The sequence below is a fragment of the Perognathus longimembris genome, chromosome 6, assembly GCF_023159225.1.
Source record: "Perognathus longimembris pacificus isolate PPM17 chromosome 6, ASM2315922v1, whole genome shotgun sequence".
Taxonomy (NCBI): Eukaryota; Metazoa; Chordata; class Mammalia; order Rodentia; family Heteromyidae; genus Perognathus; species Perognathus longimembris.
The window spans coordinates 32,811,033-32,830,456 of NC_063166.1; the positions used below are offsets into that span (position 1 = coordinate 32,811,033).

At 52.2% G+C, this 19,424-nt stretch overlaps 1 protein-coding gene across 1 annotated transcript; it reads left to right on the top strand.

The window, feature by feature from the left end:
• Positions 1 to 6,212: 6,212 nt before the first annotated feature.
• Foxc1 (forkhead box C1) lies at positions 6,213 to 10,548 on the top strand. Its single transcript, XM_048348512.1, has one exon. The coding sequence runs from the start codon at positions 6,788 to 6,790 to the stop codon at positions 8,429 to 8,431; it is 1,644 nt and encodes a 547-aa protein (XP_048204469.1). The 5' UTR covers positions 6,213 to 6,787; the 3' UTR covers positions 8,432 to 10,548.
• Positions 10,549 to 19,424: the final 8,876 nt, after the last annotated feature.

Sequence of the window (19,424 nt, forward strand, 5' to 3'; positions counted from 1 at the left end):
GGTTTTTTTTTGGTTGGGGGGGGGGTAAATTTGGGGCCTAAGTGTGGTCCCTGAGCTCTTTGGCTCAAGGCTAGTACTCTACCACTTTTTTCTCCCATTTTTGAGTGGTTAAGTAGACATAAGAGTTTCATGGGCTTTCTTGCCCTGACTGGCTTTGAACCATGATCCTCGGATCTCAGCCTCTTGAGTAGCTAGGATTTCAGGGGTGAGCCATGGGCACCTGACCCTAGGCTGCATATTTATTTTGATTTAATATCCTGTAGGTATTTATCTGCTATTGCTTCCTACAGCCTTGCTTAGAACTAAATGGCACTTGCTAATCTGAATGCATACCTCCCTGTGTGCCAGTATTTAGCTTGTGTCTGTGTTGCTGTGATATATGTAAATACTGACACACCTGTTCATGGGTAAAGCCGTAGGTGTGCATGGTCTGTTCTCACGCAGTGACTTGGAGTGTATAAATACATGTGGGAGTGGGAGACCTTACCAGCACCACCAGTACTGCCCCTCACTTGTAGTCCCAATCTCTAAAGTCAGTGCTTTGCCAGCTCAGCTTTTGGTAATTAAGGCAAAGGAGTGGTTAAAAAACAGAAGTACATGTTCCTGGAAACTAGCAGTCTTCATTTACAACTTTTATGAGCAGACCTGGTGGCCAGTAAATGCATTCCTTGGCATCTCACAGAACAGAATTCACTTGGTGAAGCAGCCTTGCTTTTTCTGTAATGTGTACATCAATTGAAAGGGGCTGCCTGGAAGGAATGTGGCCTAGAGCCCAAATCCCCAGTCATCTCCGGCTCCAGTCACAGATCGACCTTGATCTGTGCCTGATTCTGAGATGCTCACCCAGATGGGACTAGTCTCACCGAGTGCCTGAAGAGATGAGAGTTGCTGCAGACGAAAACAAAAGGCTAGTCTCAGAAAAGCTCCACAGTAGCGCCATGATGGCCTCCCCAAGACGACCCCCCCCCCACCCTCCCCCTCTTGGGAAGAAATAGGTCGGAGATCGCCATTCGGATCCCTGATGATGACAGAAGCTCTATGGACAGCAGGGGGCGCTCGGAGCACGCGTAGTGCCTATGGCAGCCCTATGAGCGACCGGGTCTCCGGCTTCAGAGGCCTGTGAGACTATTTGCACCCCCGAAGCAGCTCCGGGAACCTCAACTCCGGTCTGCCTAGAGGCTTAAGACTTCCCCACAGCTTCTCTGGTGTCCTGACTGCGCTCGCGGGGAAAGAGGTGGCAAGCCTAGAAAGTGGAAAGAAAGCCACGTGGCCATGGCTTCCAGCACCGATCCACCTGGAGACACTAGTCAGCACATCCCTGGGGAAGCCTGTGACAAAGAACCCAGCATTGGCTTTGCCTCGGCCTCCCGCCAGAGAGGCAGCTGCCCTGCACCGGGCGCTGGGTGGCGGCTGACGGCTGCTTTGTGAACAGCAGGCCCCGCTGCGCGAACGGGCGGTGGAACTCCCGGGGTGGGAGAGCTCCACAGCCGAGGCCAGCCCGCAGTCAGTGGGGCCCAGGGTTCAGAGGCCCTGGGGAAGGTCGCCCTGGGCCTGGTGGCTCAGCCTCCTAGGGCAGAGTCGGTGACTGGGGACTCGCCGTTCTCCTGCAAGGTGCAGCGGTCCTCAGCCAGCCTGCAGTACCCGAATCCTCGGTGATCTGTCCGGAGAGCAAAGCCTTCTCCCCCCACCCCCAAACCCGCACCCACAGTGAAGGCACACCCCACTCCGCAGGGGCCCGGGCGTTCCGCTCCCTCTGGGAAGGACGCCTTCCCGCCGTCACCCTCCATGGGGGGGCACCCGCATGCACCCCCGCTGTCTCTGTGTGTGGCTCTGGGGTTGAGGACCTGCTGGTGCTTAACTGAGTGTGTCTCGGATAAGCAGAGGTTTCTAGCCCTTCCCGTCCGTGTAATCCTTCCAGCCCCGAAGTGCAGGGCGGCCTGGATGAAGAGGGTCTGCTGGGGATGGGGAGCTGGATGAGGAGAAGCCGAGGTTAGGCACACGCGTGCCCGCGTACACCCAAGCCTTCTCTCCCTACCGCCACATGGCGTGTTCCATTGTTACTCCAGGGTTTTTGTGAAAGGTGACGGTTGCGTTCCACAGACGCCCCGTCGTCTGTGGTCAGGCACGAAGGTGAGACTTTGTCTTCCGGTTTGCATTGGTGACTCCCACCGCTGAGCTCGGCTCTGAGCCCCGCAACGCTCTGGGAGACGGGGGCTTTCCTGCCGAAGGGCGACCCGCGGACCAACCCGGAGGGTTGACGAGTGCTGGCTCTCTTTTTAGGGAGATGGAGCATCTCGAGGAACTGGAGGACGACATTAAAGCACACTATCATCTAAAATTCCCACAGGTTGCCGCCTCTAAGAGGGCAATTGTCCGAATAATTCAGTGGTGTAGACCGGATCACCTTGTTTGCAATCATCGAAAAACAAAGTCTTTTCGTTTATTGCAGGAATTTTCTTTCTGAGAAGGGGTTGAATTAGAGAGAACGCCTTATAAAACGTCCACTCGCAAACCCCACAACTAAGAAGAAAAAATGGTTCAGTGCTGTCCCAGCCACCCAGATGTTTAGTCCCCACCTTCTCCCCCTGCTGCGAAGTCAGTCGCTACATACCCGATGGTTTGATAACGAATAACGATATTGACACCAGAATGTCCTCCCCCACCCATGGGCTTCAGGTCTGCATAAATGTGGCCAAATGGAGACCTGAGACAATTATCTAACTAGTTGGAAGACAACCCCTAAATAAACTTCGGTTCGATTGTCTGTAGTGGCAGCATAGTGGGAAGATTTCCAGTCACACTTTTGGACAATTGCTTCATTTTCCACTCCATTTTCCCTCAGAGTAGGGGGAAGATGCTTCAGGAGTTTAGCACTTCTCCCCAGGGTTGAGGAGCCCCTGGGAGTCCCAGATCTGTGTCAGTCCCGAGAAGTCTCTAGGGAGGGGCTTCTTCCCTCTGGATTTCCCAGAGGCTTCTCCCATCAGCTGCCCAGCAGCTCCCAAGCTAGACAGGTTTCTGGGGATGGCTGCGGGATGTCCCAGTTTCTTTCCAGAATCGTCTTCTAGGTTGAACCAGAGCCAAGGGTGTGAGGAAGCCTTAAAAACAACAATAATAACAACAACAACAACAACAAAAACAGGGGAAGAAAGGATGGCAATAGATCTCAGACTTCAAGCTGGGGGGCTGGAGAGATCTCTTACAGGAATCCCAATCTGCACCCGCCAGATGAGCCCAGGCCCTTGGTGTCCCCTTTCCTCAGCCCAATTCCTCTACTTCACTGTAAAATGGAGAAAGCACTCCTTCAGGTTCCCAGTGACCCATGTTAGAACACTGCTCCCCCCCCCCCCCTTCAATTCCTGTGGTATCACCAAGTCCCCAATCCTGGCATTTCCTGGCGTGCTTGCCACATCCCCCTTCCTGGGGCTTTTGTACAGGAAGAGCCTGGAGAGGCCTTGTTTTAAATATGGTTGTGACACCACATCCCCTCCTCAGAGCTAAAAAATCTTGCTGGGTCTCAGGAATTGTAGCCCCACCGGTCGAGTCACCCAGGGGAACAACAAGCGTGGTGTGAAGGTTTCACTGTACATCCATTCCTGTGGTTGCTTTGGGGCCTTCAGGCTGCAAGGAATCAAGGTGTCAGAAAAGAAATGGAAGGGAAGGGTCCTGAAGAGACATTTCTGCCAATTAAGGCGAGAGTTGTAAGGGAGACAGATGATCCACCTACTGGAAGCAGTGGGAAGGATGTTCCAAAAACTTTTCCTAAAAGGAAAAACGTTAACCTGTTTCCCTCACGCTTAAACACCACCAATAACAACAATATGTTCCTGAAATACAACCAGAACATTTACTGGAGGTTAGCTTCCGACTAAGCTTATAAAACACAAATACAAATTTATTTTATTGGCAAATATCCAAAGTTAAAACCAGGGGAAAGCTGATCTTTATAAGACTGTATCCTTTGAATCCCCCCACCCCCTCCATATTACATGTTCTAGTTTCACAACGGCAATTTTTATACCCAAACCCAAGAGCTGAGAACGTCTATGGTTTTTCATTTGCGATTTACATAACAAACGGCATTTCACGGGGGGGGGGGGGGGAGGCTGTGAGCTGGGGGAGGGGGTTGCACGTCAGAAGCCTTGATTGAAAAGGATGCCTGCTGAGGTTTCCCACATTGGAAAAACAAAGCTATGCTCATCTCCCACACTTCTGGGGGTGCAAAGGCAGTTTAAGGACCGAACTCATCCACCAAATGTCACGGTAAAGTTAAGGAAGATCGCTTTCTAATTGCTCTTCAGGGTGCTACTTTTAAGCCTAAAGCCTCTGTTAGGGAGCTCTTGAGACTGTGAGGGTGCAAGGATAGGAGCTGAACAAATTCATTTTTCAAAACCAAGGGCTTTCACCATACTCCCTCCACACCCAAGCATCTGTAGGAATCAACAACTACAGATGCACCCAAAGACAAATTTGGTTCCTCCCAACGCACTAGTAACTTGGCTTTACAAGTAACCTGGGAAAGGGGTACCACAGCAGACTAGCAAGCAACCACTGATTTGGAACTTCCTGAAAATATCCCCCTTCTAAAAAATAAAAGCATATTCTAGAAACAGCAGGTCTCCTTCCCTTGCTATAAATGCCTATTTCAAATATGTTTATATGTATGTGTGTGTATATATATATATATACACATATATTCAAGAGACACAGAACTGTGCCTGCAATGTAAGTCAACATCCTCAACAGCTAACAGCCGAAGCTGCAATTGACTTTTCGTGCTGAAACCAGGAGGCCAGGATTTGAGCCCGGAAGCCAAAAGGGGCTCCCATCATGTCCTGTGTTAAAGATTGTCAGAAATCAGAGGAGTCGAGGTGTAAAATTCGACAGGCACACTTCTTCAGCCTCCCCTCACCCCTCCAGCTTCTAGGGTTCATTCGCGGAGAGGATCTCTTCTAGAAGAGTTGAAATGCAAAGTCGCGCTACGGAGAGGGGAGAGAGGCCCCTTCATTTCTCCGGTTTTTCCCCCCTCATTTCTCTTGTTACCCGGTCCTTACCCAGAGACTGCAACTCTCTAGTGCTGGCACAAAGAGTTGCGGGGGAGGGGGGGGAGGTAATTCTGTCTTATCCCTTTAGAATTTTCGAACTTCCCCGCAAGTTCGAATCTGAAAATTCCCCCAACCCCAACTATCATCTGCGAGAACGCGGCCTCGCGCATATGCCGCGGGAGTTGGCTTGAGGAAGCGTTAAGCTCTTGGATATATTTCATTCTCGCCATCACACCTGCCAGTGTCACTGAACCTGCAGCCTGATAGTTCCTCTGAAACGAAATCTGTCCCGCGGGACAAAGTGGGCAGCGTATGGCTACTCACCCGCGGGCGAGCCGCCGGCTCTAGCAACGCATGATGCCCGCACCCATGGGTTGTCAACTGCGAAGTGGGGTGCAGAGGAGCCGATGGCCCACAGTGGAGTGTGCAGTCTGTTGGGCTAAACCACGGCCCAAGCTCCGGCAGAGATCTCTCCTCCCTGCCCCTTCACTTCCACAGGGTCGGCAGGGAGGCCAGGTGCAGGAAGGCCACCGTCTTCCGCACTGGATTTAGTTGGGCTGTGACTGCATTCAAACTCCAGCCTGAACCACGCTCAGGCTGGGAGAAGCTCCGGGTTGGGGGGGGCGGGATACTGGAGACCAAGTCACCAAGTGAGATTGGCCATGGTGGGGGGAGGGTAGGAGGAAGAGGAGGGGCTGGCGAAGCCCCGGTGCCAGAGTCAGATCAGAGAAGGAATTGGGAAAGGCCAGTCCGAAGTGGGGCTCGAGAACTCGGTGGATTTCTGAGAGCGGTGGACAGGAAAGATCTGCGTGGGGCCCAGGAGGACCCAGGAAGTCGGTGGAACAATAGGAATCCCTGCGGCTGGCAGGGAGTGAGAAGACCAGTCGGGCGCCCGTGTAGAGCTCGTGGAGCGTGGGGTCCAACCACCTCTGGAGAAGGCTAGGCGTGGGCAGGGGCGCGGGCGCGGGCGCGAGGCCCGGGCGGCCGGCGCGCGTGTGGTCAGCCCCGCGGTCCTCCGGCTGCCTGGCGCGGGCCGGCTGGGCTCGGCCTTCGGCTCATTCAGGGGCGGCTCTCGCCTCCCATTGGCTGCCGCCGCCGTGGCGGGGCGGGGCTCCACTGCCCGGAAAAAAATGTAACTGCGTAAAAAAGTCCTCGCCTGGGTGACGGATGCTCAAAAGTTCAGAAGTTTTCCCAATGCTTCCTTAAGCGGTGGGCGCGCGAGAGACAGAAAAGGTGACGCGGGGGCCCGGGAAGGCGGCCGGCGCGCTGCCCCCCAACCCCCGCCCCTGGTTATTTGGCCGCCTTCGCCCGCAGCTCGGGGCAGTCTCCTGGAAGGCGCAAGCAGTGACGAGAAGGGAGCCTTCTTGTTTTTATTTTTGGCTCTTTTTTTTTTTTTTTCCATTTGCGCTTGGAAGTTGCTCCGTGAGTTTCTCCAAGGCGGTCTGCCGTTCCTCGTCCCGCCCTCCCCCCCCGCCCCCCGTCAGCGACCCTCGGCGTCCGGCGTGGGACTCCAGGCCCGCGGTGCCCACAGAGCTCCGAGGAGCGCCGGGAGAGGCCGTGCAGCCCGAGACGCCGGGAGGAGGAGGCGGCGGCCGCTGAGCCAAACTCAGCGCGGCGGGCCAGCCCCAACTCGGCGGGGCCGGACTCGGACTCAGCGGCCGGCGGCGGCGCGGAGCGGCGCGGCCGGGCCGGAGCGAGGGTGGGGGGCAGCGGGCTGCGCGGGGCGGCGGCGGCGAGCCGGGGCCATGCAGGCGCGCTACTCCGTGTCCAGCCCCAACTCCCTGGGAGTGGTGCCCTATCTCGGCGGCGAGCAGAGCTACTACCGCGCGGCGGCGGCGGCGGCCGGGGGCGGCTACACTGCCATGCCGGCCCCCATGAGTGTGTACTCGCACCCCGCGCACGCCGAGCAGTACCCGGGCGGCATGGCCCGCGCCTACGGGCCCTACACTCCGCAGCCGCAGCCCAAGGACATGGTGAAGCCGCCCTACAGCTACATCGCGCTCATCACCATGGCCATCCAGAACGCTCCGGACAAGAAGATCACTCTCAACGGCATCTACCAGTTCATCATGGACCGTTTCCCCTTCTACCGGGACAACAAACAGGGCTGGCAGAACAGCATCCGCCACAACCTTTCGCTCAACGAGTGCTTTGTCAAGGTGCCCCGCGACGACAAGAAGCCGGGCAAAGGCAGCTACTGGACGCTGGACCCGGACTCCTATAACATGTTCGAGAACGGCAGCTTCCTGCGGCGGCGGCGGCGCTTCAAGAAGAAGGACGCGGTGAAGGACAAGGAAGAGAAGGATCGGCTGCACCTCAAGGAGCCGCCGCCGGCGGCTCCGGGCCGCCAGCCTCCGGCCGCGCCGCCGGAACCCGCGGACGGCGCCGCGCCGGGACCACAGCCGCCGCCAGTGCGCATCCAGGACATCAAGACGGAGAACGGTACGTGCCCCTCGCCGCCCCAACCCCTGTCCCCAGCCGCAGCCCTCGGCAGCGGGAGCGCGGCCGCGGTGCCCAAGATCGAGAGCCCCGACAGCAGCAGCAGCAGCCTGTCGAGCGGAAGCAGCCCCCCTGGCAGCCTGCCGTCCGCTCGGCCGCTGAGCCTGGACGGTGCGGAGCCCGCGCCGGCCCCGCCGCCCGCACCGCCCGCGCCACCGCACCACAGCCAGGGCTTCAGCGTGGACAACATCATGACGTCGCTGCGGGGGTCGCCGCAGGGCGCGGCGGCCGAGCTCGGCTCCGGCCTGCTGTCCTCGGCGGCCGCGTCGTCGCGCGCGGGCATCGCGCCTCCGCTCGCGCTGGGCGCCTACTCCCCAGGCCAGAGCTCCCTCTACAGCTCCCCCTGCAGCCAGAGCTCGAGCGCGGGCAGTTCGGGCGGCGGCGGTGGCGGCGGTGGCGGCTCGGGGGCCGGGGGCGGCGCGGGGACCTACCACTGCAACCTGCAGGCCATGAGCCTGTACGCGGCGGGCGAGCGGAGCGGCCACTTGCAGGGCGCGCCCGGGGGCGCGGGCTCGGCGGTGGACGACCCCCTCCCCGACTACTCCATGCCTCCGGTGACCAGCAGCAGTTCGTCGTCCCTGAGCCACGGCGGGGGCGGCCAGGAGACGGGCCACCACCCAGCGACACACCAAGGCCGGCTCCCCTCATGGTACCTGAACCAGGCAGGCGGAGACCTGGGCCACCTGGCCAGCGCGGCGGCGGCGGCGGCCGCGGGCTATCCCGGGCAGCAGCAGAACTTCCATTCCGTCAGGGAGATGTTCGAGTCCCAGCGGATCGGTTTGAACAACTCGCCAGTGAACGGAAACAGTAGCTGTCAGATGGCCTTCCCGGCCAGCCAGTCCCTGTACCGCGCGTCCGGGGCTTTCGTCTATGACTGCAGTAAGTTTTGACCTCGCCCTGGCCCCTCCAAGCCGAACTTGATGGAACAGCCAAGGCAGGAACAGCCCAAAGAATCCACCAATGCAAAATCGAAACCAAAATTGCCCAATTTCAAGAACTCGGGAAAATTCACCAGCCAACACTCCCAAATTTCAAATCGCCAGCACCAGCCCAAAGAAAACTATTTTCTTAAAAGATTAATTCAGAACCATCTCCACTTTGCCTTATCTAAATAAACCAAAGTATAAACGATTTTGTACAGAGACAGCAAAATCGTGGTTTATTAAAGGACAGTGTTACTCCAGATAACACGTAAGTTTCTCCTCGCTTTTCAGAGCCTCGCTTTCCTGAGCTTTCCTCTCCCTCCCCCCCCCCTTCCTGGCATCTCACCTGTAAGATAGTATTTGATCTTATGTTGAAAGGAGAGGAAAGTCCTTATATATGAAAATTGCTTTCTTTTTATTCATGGACTTGTTTTAAAATGTAAATTGCAACATAGTAATTTATTTTTAATTTGTAGTTGGATGTTGTGGACCAAACGCCAGAAAGTGTTTCCAAAAGCTGACGTTAAAGTGCCTGAAACTTTAAATTGTGCTTTTTTTTCCTCATTATAAAAAGGGAAACTGTATTACTCTTATTCTATCATCTTTCTTTTTGTTGAACATATTCATTGTTTATTAATAAATTGCCATTCAGTTTGAATGAGACCTATATGTCTGGATGCCTTAATAAGCTTTAATATTTAAAAAATTCAGAGATAGACTAGGAATTTGTATTCATCCGCATTTCTGAATATTGGGGAAACTCTCAGACTAGTCCATGTCAAGTTTTGCTAAAAGTTTTTGTTGTTGTTGTTTAGATTTTTTCTGGCAGCATCTTCTGCAACATGTACTATAGTCAATTGCTTTGAGGTTAGTAAAAGAAATTCCTAAACAGAGCTGAGTTGGCATATAAACAAATACATTTTCAGTAATGACTGAACATGATTTGGAAATTTGAAGCCTATGAATCAGCAGCAGTCTCACCACAGTACCTGTGTGCAGAGAGATGCAGCTGTGCCTCAGGATACTCACAGATGGGGGTTTGGCTCCTCTGTCCCGTGTACAATCACAGTGCTCAGTACATAGACACACACTGGGAGCCAGATGTGGAACCGATTTATCCTATTAATTTCAGTCCTTTGGAATAGGAAAAAATATACCTATTTTTGAAATGTATGTATATAACTCATTCATATTTACAGCCCTTCGTGTGATACATAGAAGGGTTCACTTTTTAATATAAATATTGCAGGTTGGAAAGGAATATTTAATCTTTGGGAAACTCTTTTAGAAGATATGTTTGTAGAACAATTATTTTTGAAAAAGATTTAAAGCAATAACAAAAAGGAAGGAGAGATGGGCAGGGACAGAACATCTTAGTCCAGGGTGTTATTTTTTCCCCCCAAACCAATTTTTCTTGTTAATTTACAGTTAAACCCAGGGGGCAATTCAGATGGGCCATCCCCCCTTTTGTAAATAACCCAGGAAATGTAATAAATTCATTATCTTAGGGTGATCTGCCCTGTCAATCAGACTTCGGTGAGATGGCGATTTGATTACAGACATTCAGGGCCTTTAAGTTTGTTTTCGAGATAATGCAGTTTCCTATCTGCCGCTCCTATCTAGAGGCAACACTTAAGCAGTAATTGCTGTTGCTTGTTGTCAAAATTTGATCATTGTTAAAGGATTGCTGCAAATAAATACACTCTAATTTCAGTCAAAAACTGCTTTACGTGGCCTCTGATTCGCTCGGTCTCCTCCCCCAGAGCCGAAACCTAATAGCCGGGAAGATCGCGGCGGCTCTGGCGCGGTGTGTCCACGGGTCGGGCCGGCGGGGGCCAGCCTCGCGGGGGCCTTTAGGTCGACACGGGACTGTAGAGGCCCTAGGTCTCGGGGCTGCTGGCAACTTCGTCGAACGACCTTTTCGGGGGGAGACAGGGGTGGGGCGGGATGGGCAAGAAGTGGAGGCGGCACCTTGCTCCATTTGGGGAGAGGCGCGTGGAGGTGGGCTTGGTGGACAGAGTGTGGTAGCCAAACGGGCTTATCTAGGGCTGGACAGGGGGCGTAGCAGGAGACCCGCGGCCTGGTCCCCGCCGACGGGGTGCGCGACCCAAGACCGGGCAGCTGGAGATGAGGCCGCGGCACACGTGCCAGGTTCCACCGTCTGGAGCTGGGGGGAAGGAAGAGGGAAGCAGGGACCCGCGGCCCGCTGCCGGCTTTCCGGCTGGGGCGCTCCTCAGCAGCCCGACCTTTCGGAGTGGCGTCGGGCCGGACGCCGGCCTGGGACGCCGCGGGCCGACGGGAACGCTCTTCCCTAATGAGCTGTAATTACCCGCGGCGGCCCGCCGCTTCTGTTTGCGTTTGGAGCGGCTTCCTCCTCCCACGCCCGCCCCGGCCCTCCGCCTCCTCCCGGGCTCCCGCTGCTGTCTCCGCCTGAAGTGAGGTGTTTGGGAGAAAATAGCGCGAGCTGTGAGGTTTGACGGGTTAATCACAGGTTGGCCCGGGTGCCGGGAAGACTGCGCGGCGCGGACGGTGGCCCGGAGCCGGAGCGCGTGCGGGGCCTCGGTGGCGGTGGCGAGAGGCGTGCGAGGCCCGGGCGGCCCGCTCCCAAATGCTCCCGCTTCCTCCTCGCGCCGCCTTTGTTTTGGAAGAAACACGTGTGTTTAGGAGCCCGGCTGAGGTGGAAAGGTCACCGGCACTTCATTGCTCACGGTGACAGCGCGCCCCGCCGCACCCCGGCTCCCTGGTCCACCCGCCAAGGCCGCGCCGGCGCTGCCCGGGGCCGGCGCTGGGGCCCAAGCAGCCTCCGCGGTGGGCCAGGTGCACGGGAGGCTTAGGAGGTCGGTTTGCAGGACAGAAATCACTGGGCAATGGCCATTCGGGGTGTCGCTAAGCGTAATGGACGTGGGAAGCCTAGGGCATGTTCAGCGGCCCACGTGCCCGAGACCCTCCTGCTCTGGTCTAGCCACGGTTGGGCAGCCCTGAGGAAGTGCCGGCCTTCATCAGTCCGGGCCTGGACCTAGCCCGAGCCTGGCGAGCTGCGTGGGCTTCGGGGTCAGCCCAGTAGTTGCTCAGCGCTGCGTACTGTGATGCGGGCATCTCTTCATTGCGGCCTGAGTGTGAGCGCGGGGTGAGGAGGGGAAGCCGGGAGAGGAAAAGGACGGAGAAGCCCTTCCAGTTGGGCCTCAACTCTGGCTGCTGAGTGGGCTGAGGGCGTCCCTTGTTCTTCCTTTCTGGGCCCTATGGCTGGAGATGGACAAATGCGGGATTGTGGCTTCTTTAGCTCTTGAGAAGCCTTCACGCAGCTCCTGGGAGTGTGCCTTGCTTGCACGAGGAGAGCTTGCTAACTTTTTATGTGCTTCCGTTTGGAAGTTTGAAAAAATTAGGCATAGGAGACATATTATTAGGCCTTTGTGTCTAGGAAGGTGTTTGTGTGACACATACATACATAGTTAATTTCGCTCGAGTTGCCTACCTGATCCTTCTCAGCCATGCTGGAAGGGTCCGCTCATTCTTTTGATTTTTGAAACCACATGTATGTGATGGTTATTTTCATTATCACTCCATTTGGATTCCATATACAACTGAAGAAAAACCAATTCCTGACAACCTTACTGAACTTGGAATTATTTATTCCATAGTGGTTTGCATGTTTAACTGACTATTTTAACAGATAGCCAGAACATTTGGAAATAGCTTTCCGATGACAGGTATGGCCCAGGGTGGGGAATTTTGTAACTTGCCTGCATAGAAAGCTTTAGGGTAGTAAATGTTTTATTTTTTTGTTCTGCATGTAGAAGTGAGGTGCACTTATTTTCTTAGCAATTTATACTATGAGCACACAAATGTCAGCATGGTACATGCCATATAAAATCTCATATATTTTGTGTTGCAGATGTGATAGGAATGTGTGCTGTTTTCCTGGATTACATAGACCATTTTTTTAAACCAGGCTGCATGAAAACAAATATACATGTTGCAATCTATCATTTTATGCAGTTTGTCTCATTAATAACTATGTTTGCAGAGGGATAAGTCACTTTTGTACTAGTCTCCGGTAAGCTCTTGGCTGTTTTCTCTCAGGTCAGAAACAAGAGTTAGGGAATAGGAATGTCTTTAGCCCTTTTAGACATCCCTAACTTTAATAATTAAGGAACGGACAAGGTACCTTTCTCACTGTATCCTTGGTTTGTGGGGGTGGGGGGAGTCTTGGTTTTTAAGGTTCCATTTGTTTTGTTCTTAATGGTATACAAAACACTGAGACACTGAACTCTGGGGGTTTGTGCTTCCTGTTAATGGCATTACTAAAGCAAGGCCAGTTGATTGTTTTCCTTTCTCCCCACCCTATGTCTTAGATCTAAAGGAGGGGGGGGGCATTTGCTTTTAAGCTCCCCACATCAAGGTCCCTATTTTCCAAGAACCTCACTGAATCCTGCCTGGGGTTACAACGCTGGCTTGCTTCCTTCCCTTCTCTCTTCCTTTCCCCATTTCTCTCCCTTTCTCTCTTCTTCCTTCCTTCCTTCCTTCCCTCCCTCCCTCTCTCTCTCTCTCTTTCTTTCTCTCTTTCTCTCTTTCTCTCCTACTCTCCTACCTACCTCCTCACTTCATGGCTGGTTCATGAGCTATTAGCCCTTCCTGCCTGGCTGTAAACAAATGTCCTGTTAGGGGAGAGATTGATGATGGCCAAGTAATAAAGCTGGTCAGGCAGAGAGAATATGATTCAGCAGGGGCAGTCACATTAGGAGAAAATGTACCAAGAGATATATCAGAGGCTTTACCCCACCACATCATATTGAGGGCAAGGGGAAGGTGAAGGAGTCCCAAAGCCCAGGAGAGCTCCCAAGAAGGGTCTGAGTTACTCAAGGCAATGGCTTCTTGACAGAAGAGACCTACTGAGATTTGTCATGGGCCCAAGTGTCAGCATAAGAATCCCACTGCCCTGCAATCTTCTACTTGGATTTATAATGCAGCCAGTACTCTGTGCTTGGAGGCTGCATTAGTGTCATTTTTGTTCAGCTACTCAGGCTTTCTTTGCTATCTGGAATTTATTTCCCCATAGACTTTTTTTCCCCTCAAATGTCCCCCTTCATGTCTTATACCATCTCTTTTGATTCCCAGTACCTACCTCCTGAGCTTCATGGGAATACAGCCATGACCTCAGCTAGTGCCTAGGCCTAGAGTTACCCTGGAGCTGGGTAGACAGGTTCCAGGTCTGAGTATGACTGGGAAAGGAACAATAATTAATTAAATGAATTCCAGCTCCAAAACCCATTGAGGAGAACGAAAGCTGCAACTCCACCAATGTTCTCAACATGATTAGGAGTGGAAAATTGAGCAAAATGCACCATGTCGGACTTATTGGAAACCAAAATAAGGCCCGACTGAAAACCTTTGTGGCCTCCTTTCCCATCTTACCTTGTCTCCAAAAAGAAACTCTGTTTTATATTTTTTGTTGTTTACTAGATTTTTTCCCTCACTGATTTTAAATTTGTAGCATATTGAGCATATTATAGGCGATGCAGTAGGATCTGGAATTTCCTTGCATGTCGCCTGTCTTGGAGACTCATGGGGCTCCCCTGGAGGAGTGCTCCAATCTTCATGGCCTGGAAGAGCGCCTGGCATTGCTTCCAGGGCAAACTCTCTGAGCCTGGGGTCCTGGGATGACAGGAAATCCTCAGGAAGGTGCTTCCTTCTCTTCTAGGGAAGAGCTTGCTGTGAGCTGCGCAACTGCCTATTCACCCCACTGGTCTACACAGGCCACTTGGGACTAGACTTCCTACCCTATTCCCCCAGCTGCTTTGCAGGTGGCTCCCAGGAAGGGGACTGGTTGGGCTGGAGTGGACATAACTTGGCTCTACTTGGGTGGGCACAGGAGGGCAATTTGCGAGGCCAGCGAGTATAGGCGCTGGCTTGACCTTAGTGTTGGGACCTTGGGTAGGGTAGGAAGGCAGGCAGGCAGGCGACCCAGCAAGGCACTTGAATGTGGGAAATGAAGGAGTTGGGGGTGGGGAGGGAGATCAAGAGATTGGATGGAGCTGAAGAGAGACAAGTGAGAATCCCCCCATCCTGTTACATGCTCTAGGGAAAAGCAGGAACACCGACACATTTGGCGCCATTAACTCTTAAGGCCTCCACATTTCCTTCAGTATAAAAGCAGGTCTCCTCAAAGGCTGCTGTTCAGGGCTTCAGGAGTACAAGCCCAACCGGAGTGTGGAACGCATTTCAGTGATGATTAGATTTTTCTTTTTTTAACAATTGCTATAGAGAAAAAAAAAAGCAAAGCTCTGGTCTCTGAGGTGAGCAAAATGGGCTCCCGAACAGAGTGCTGAGGAGCTCTTGGGGGCCTGCAGCAGGGGTCACAGCAGTTCCCTAAGGGTTCACAGCAGGATGTTTTTGCAGCACCAGGGCACAGAGGACAGCAGTGGCTACAGAGCTGAAGACTTCTTTGGGGTTATAAAGATTACTTTATTGCTACCCAGGAAGGATATGCATGTACAATGAGAGGACTGTCAGATCTTCTGCCCCGGGTCCCAAGGAGAGCTGGGAAGGGGAAAGGCCCCGTTGCACAGTCCATGGCCAAGTCTGATGTGAATGCTGGATATTCCCATAGACAACTTGGGGACTGGTGTCGTGGCTCATGAGAACTTTATCTGTGCCACCTACTCCTTCCACTCCCGATTAGGGCCCACGGACTATCAGGAAGTACAAGGCAAGGCAGTGATTCAGTGTTTCCCGTGACAAAAGAATGTGACATTTTCTCTCACTTGCTCACTGGTTTCAGGGCAGGCCTATCCACCTTCCAAGTCTGGATCTGAGTTCTCAGAGCAGCCAGGGGAATAAGGCTGTCCACTCTCTGGAGCAGCCTCATGCTTGCTGCGCTGTTAGGGAGACGTGGCACAACAGGAAAGCATCACCAGAAGTCCCTTCCCAGTCTGCTTCCTTGCCATAAAAAGCCAGACTCCAGCCGAGGTCCTGACCCCTTCCAAATATACAGTCTTGCCCATGGCTGCTGTTCCAGTCCCAGCCTCGGACGTGCTGCTTCCTCTAAGGCCAGCCTGGCACCGGGGCCTCCCTCAGAGCATCAGAAGTCAGTGGAGCCCTGATTTCAGTTGCCTTTCCCAATTCCCTAGACCCTGGTTCTCCTGCTTTTGTCCTGGAGGCTGCTGTACACTGACAACTGCGAGCTTTCAGAGCGCACCAGCACATTTGTCCAGCCTGGGCTAGGGACTTTTCATTAGATGAACAAGAGCACTTCCCCAATTTCTCCCGGTTTACTGCTCCCCACCGAAATTAGGCAGGATGAAACTGCGCATGCTGAGCAAGAGCAGCCATTGGAGCCTGAGCTGAGAGACATTCCCGGTGCATGCTTGGTGCTAGTGAGTTTAGTGTCCCCCAAACCTGCACCCGTTTTCAGTGCCAAAGCATGGAAAAAATGTAAGAGCCTTACCTGAGGTGGTAGAGCTACTGAGTAGCAAGCAGGGCCAAGCTAAGTGAGCCATTGGGCCTATTCCCCACAACAGCAAAATTGTCTCATGCAGGATGGATGGCCTTGCCCCCACCCCCCAAGCTGTGTCTTAGCCCTGAAATTCAAAGATCAGGGGTCTGCTATATATGACCCTTGACCCCAGAGGTAGGGCGGAGTACAGGAGTAGGCAGTAGGGCCAGGTCCTTGGCTCCCAGCACGGACTGGCCCTGGAGGAGTGCAGGGTAGGTCCCTTGCTGTGCTATTGTTAACCAGGACCTTGCATAGGTTTGTGTTGGGCACAGCCCACTCCCAATGTGCCTCTCAGGAGACAGCTTGTAGTGCAGGCCTGAGGGCGGTGAGGGCAGCCATGTGCCCTGCAGATTCCTGAACAGTCTGGCAACCAGACACAGGGAAATGGCTCCAGGTGCAATGTCCTGCAATACCCCAAAGGCAAACCCCTGAATGTGAACTCTGGCTGAGTTGTGTGCTCGGGAGGGAGGTAGGTGGGAAGCCCTGCCTCTTACTCCCAGAAGAGACTCAGACTCTGTGTGATCTCAAAGGACACTGTGGACCGTGGGAAGCTCAACTAAGGATGGGTGGGCCAGCTCCCAGAATTGCCAAGTGTCACAGTTGTCCTGCTGCTTGGGAAAGTTCTCATCGCCCCCAATGATGAAAATTCCCAAGATCCTGAGATGTGGGAGGCATGTCAGGACTTGCTGATCTGTTTGTAAGACATGCACAGGCAGGCATACAATCTTTGTGTTAAACCTGGATGGGAGCTCTCTGCACTCATGCTTTTGGCTGAGCAATTAAAGCTGCAGCTCAGGTCCTGGAAAATATGTGGCATGTGAACTTGAACTCAATGGAATACACTATAAAATTTTCCAACTGAGGTTGGAATTCTCAAATATAATGGAGCCTTGGGTGCTTTGAGGGTTTTTTTTTTTTTGGCAGGGGGGGTTATAAAGTTTTAAAATACATCAAAATAATCCTTTATTTTAATAATTAATTAATTTGGTGGGTGTTGGGAGTGAACCAGAGGGTCTCCAATGTTGTATCAGGCAAGTACTCTAATACCAAGCGACACCTGCAGGCCCAATGTTATTACTTTAAAATGAAACTTTGAACTGTGGCCCTGAGCTTTAATGATACAGGAAAGGTCATATGCACCTATGGCTTATCAACTAACTAGCTTTTAGGGGTTTGCCAGTTGATATTGGTAAAGGTAAATGGAACAAAAAGGAACCCTAAGCAATTTCTCTTCATGAGCGCTGGCCCTATTCCTCAGCTGGCCACACAGTTCAGACCCACAATCCTGATTCCCAAGGAGCCACCTTCAGTCCATACTTACCTCCTTAGCACTTCCTTCAGGTCATGCGCCTACACTGAAGTGTGAAATGACCTGAATAGATGCCGAGGTGTCACAGGTTTGTTAGGCTAGACCTAATTCTAGCTCTGTTGCTTTGCATAACCTCTTAAAGGCAAAGGGCAGCAGACAAACAGCCCCAGATCGGCTGGCAGGCAGATGGGTTGGAGAGTAAGGCCACTGGATGCCCCAAGAGTCAATGCACATTTTTCTTCGCCCGTGAATGAAGACAGGTCTGACTGCCTTGGAAGAGCAACTGTGCATAGCGAGTTTTAAACTTTTTTGTTTTTACAAAGAAATATTAAAAAATCAAGGTAGGAGATGTTTTGTAATAGTTAAAACAAAGTTTTAGGTTGCAAGGCAGGAAAAATGAAAACTTTCACTATACAAAAAAATTACTGACATCAAATTAAGGTAGAAGAAACCCATTTATTAACAATGTACATGAAATTTTCCACAGCACAGAAAACAAATCTTATGTTTTTCTACTTTTAAACAGTCATATACTCACAGGGTCAGAAAGCCAAAGAAATAGTGAGAAAGTTGTTATTTAAAATTTCTGTTTCCTTAAAGAAATAGGATGCTCCATTCACTTTGAGAAGTATAATTAAACAATATGGCATTGCTGGCATCCTTAATGCTGCCAAGAATCTTCCTAGCATTCCCAGAGGCCCTAACTATGGCTTTGGGCTAAAAAGCCACAAATTATTGAATTAAATCAGGGCACTGAAGTTGGAAATTTCTGAAATGGCTTCTCATGTGTGAGATGGAGATTCAGTTGGTCAGAGGAGAGGGAATGCCTGTCTGGCAGGGTCAAAGCTACGGGTCTTATGATTGTGATATTTCTTCATACCTGTGTGACAGTGTGACCGTGGAGTTTCTAGTTGTTGGAAGTGAATGTGACTGTGTGAGACGGCGTGTTTGTGAGTGTATTTTCATTTGTGAGTAGATGTGTGTTTGAGTCTGTGTGTGATGTGCCTGTATGTGACAGTGTGTGAGTCTGCTACCAACTGGCCCTGTCCTAGAGACCAGCCTCCCATGGAGCATCTGCTTCTAATTGGAAGCATCCCACTTGGGAGCTGAAGAAGGTAGGCTCATGCTGGGGTGGCTTTGAGAGCTGGGTGGGCCAGTTCAGGCTATTCCAGTTCTGCTTCATGCAGACAGAGGCCACCCTGGCCAGCAGACTCTCACAGGATGTAGACAACAACCCCAAAGCCCTCTCTCTCTCTGCCAGCCCCCGGAGCCCCAGTCCTCCCCCAGATCATAAACCTGCCTGTGAAGATGTTCAAAAATAGTTCACCCACACTCACATTTGCATGTGCAAACGCTGGAATTCCATTTGCTGTAAAGTTTTATTTTTCTTGGAAGGGGACTGACGGGGAGAAGGACCCAGATCTAATTTGTTCTAGGGCAAAACTTGGTACCTCAAGCAGGGAGTACACCTGTACACAGATCTTTGACTGCGGTCTGTGAGTGTTCAGAGTATTTATGCATCTCGCTTTCTATAGCTGTATTGTGTACTGCTCAGTGGACCTGGGGTTGTGCCCAGGCCCCCTAAATGATACACTCAGTGAGGACCCGGCCTGTGATCTGAGGCTAAGTCTTAAACCCCTTTATTGTAATTTCCAATTCATGTGGGTGTAGTTCAGAATTTAGCACAATTTGTAGCATATATTAGACACTGGATATAAACTGGTTCAATAAATAAATTAAAATTAGGTTTAAAAAGTAACCTAGTACTGATGAAGAGGTTGGAAATGTGAATTGTGTGATTCTTGCCTATAAGGCAAGTCATGGACTGCAAGACCCCATTATCCCCAGGATTGGCTGTGGCATAGAGGTTTCAACAGTATTTACTTACCTTTAAGTTTATTCTTCTAAAATAATTTCTCCTCAGCAATTTCTCCAGTTGCCTTCTAACATAGTGGAGTCCAATGGATCTCACTATAGAGACAAGGGGGGTCATGCTGTCAATTCTGCAGCTTATTATTCCCTGGAAGGGAGGGCTCAGCTGAGTCCCAGGGTCTTCCCAGCAGGGGCTTTTTCAAAGGCCCTGAGACCTGGATTCTGGCACTTTGGTTTGGGGCCCCAAACGTTGTCTTTATAACATGAAGAAAACAGCGAGTCCGTTA

Coding starts and splice junctions, on each gene's coding strand:
- Foxc1 (XM_048348512.1), top strand. CDS start 6,788: ATGCAGGCGCGCTACTCCGTGTCCAGCCCCAACTCCCTGGGAGTGGTG.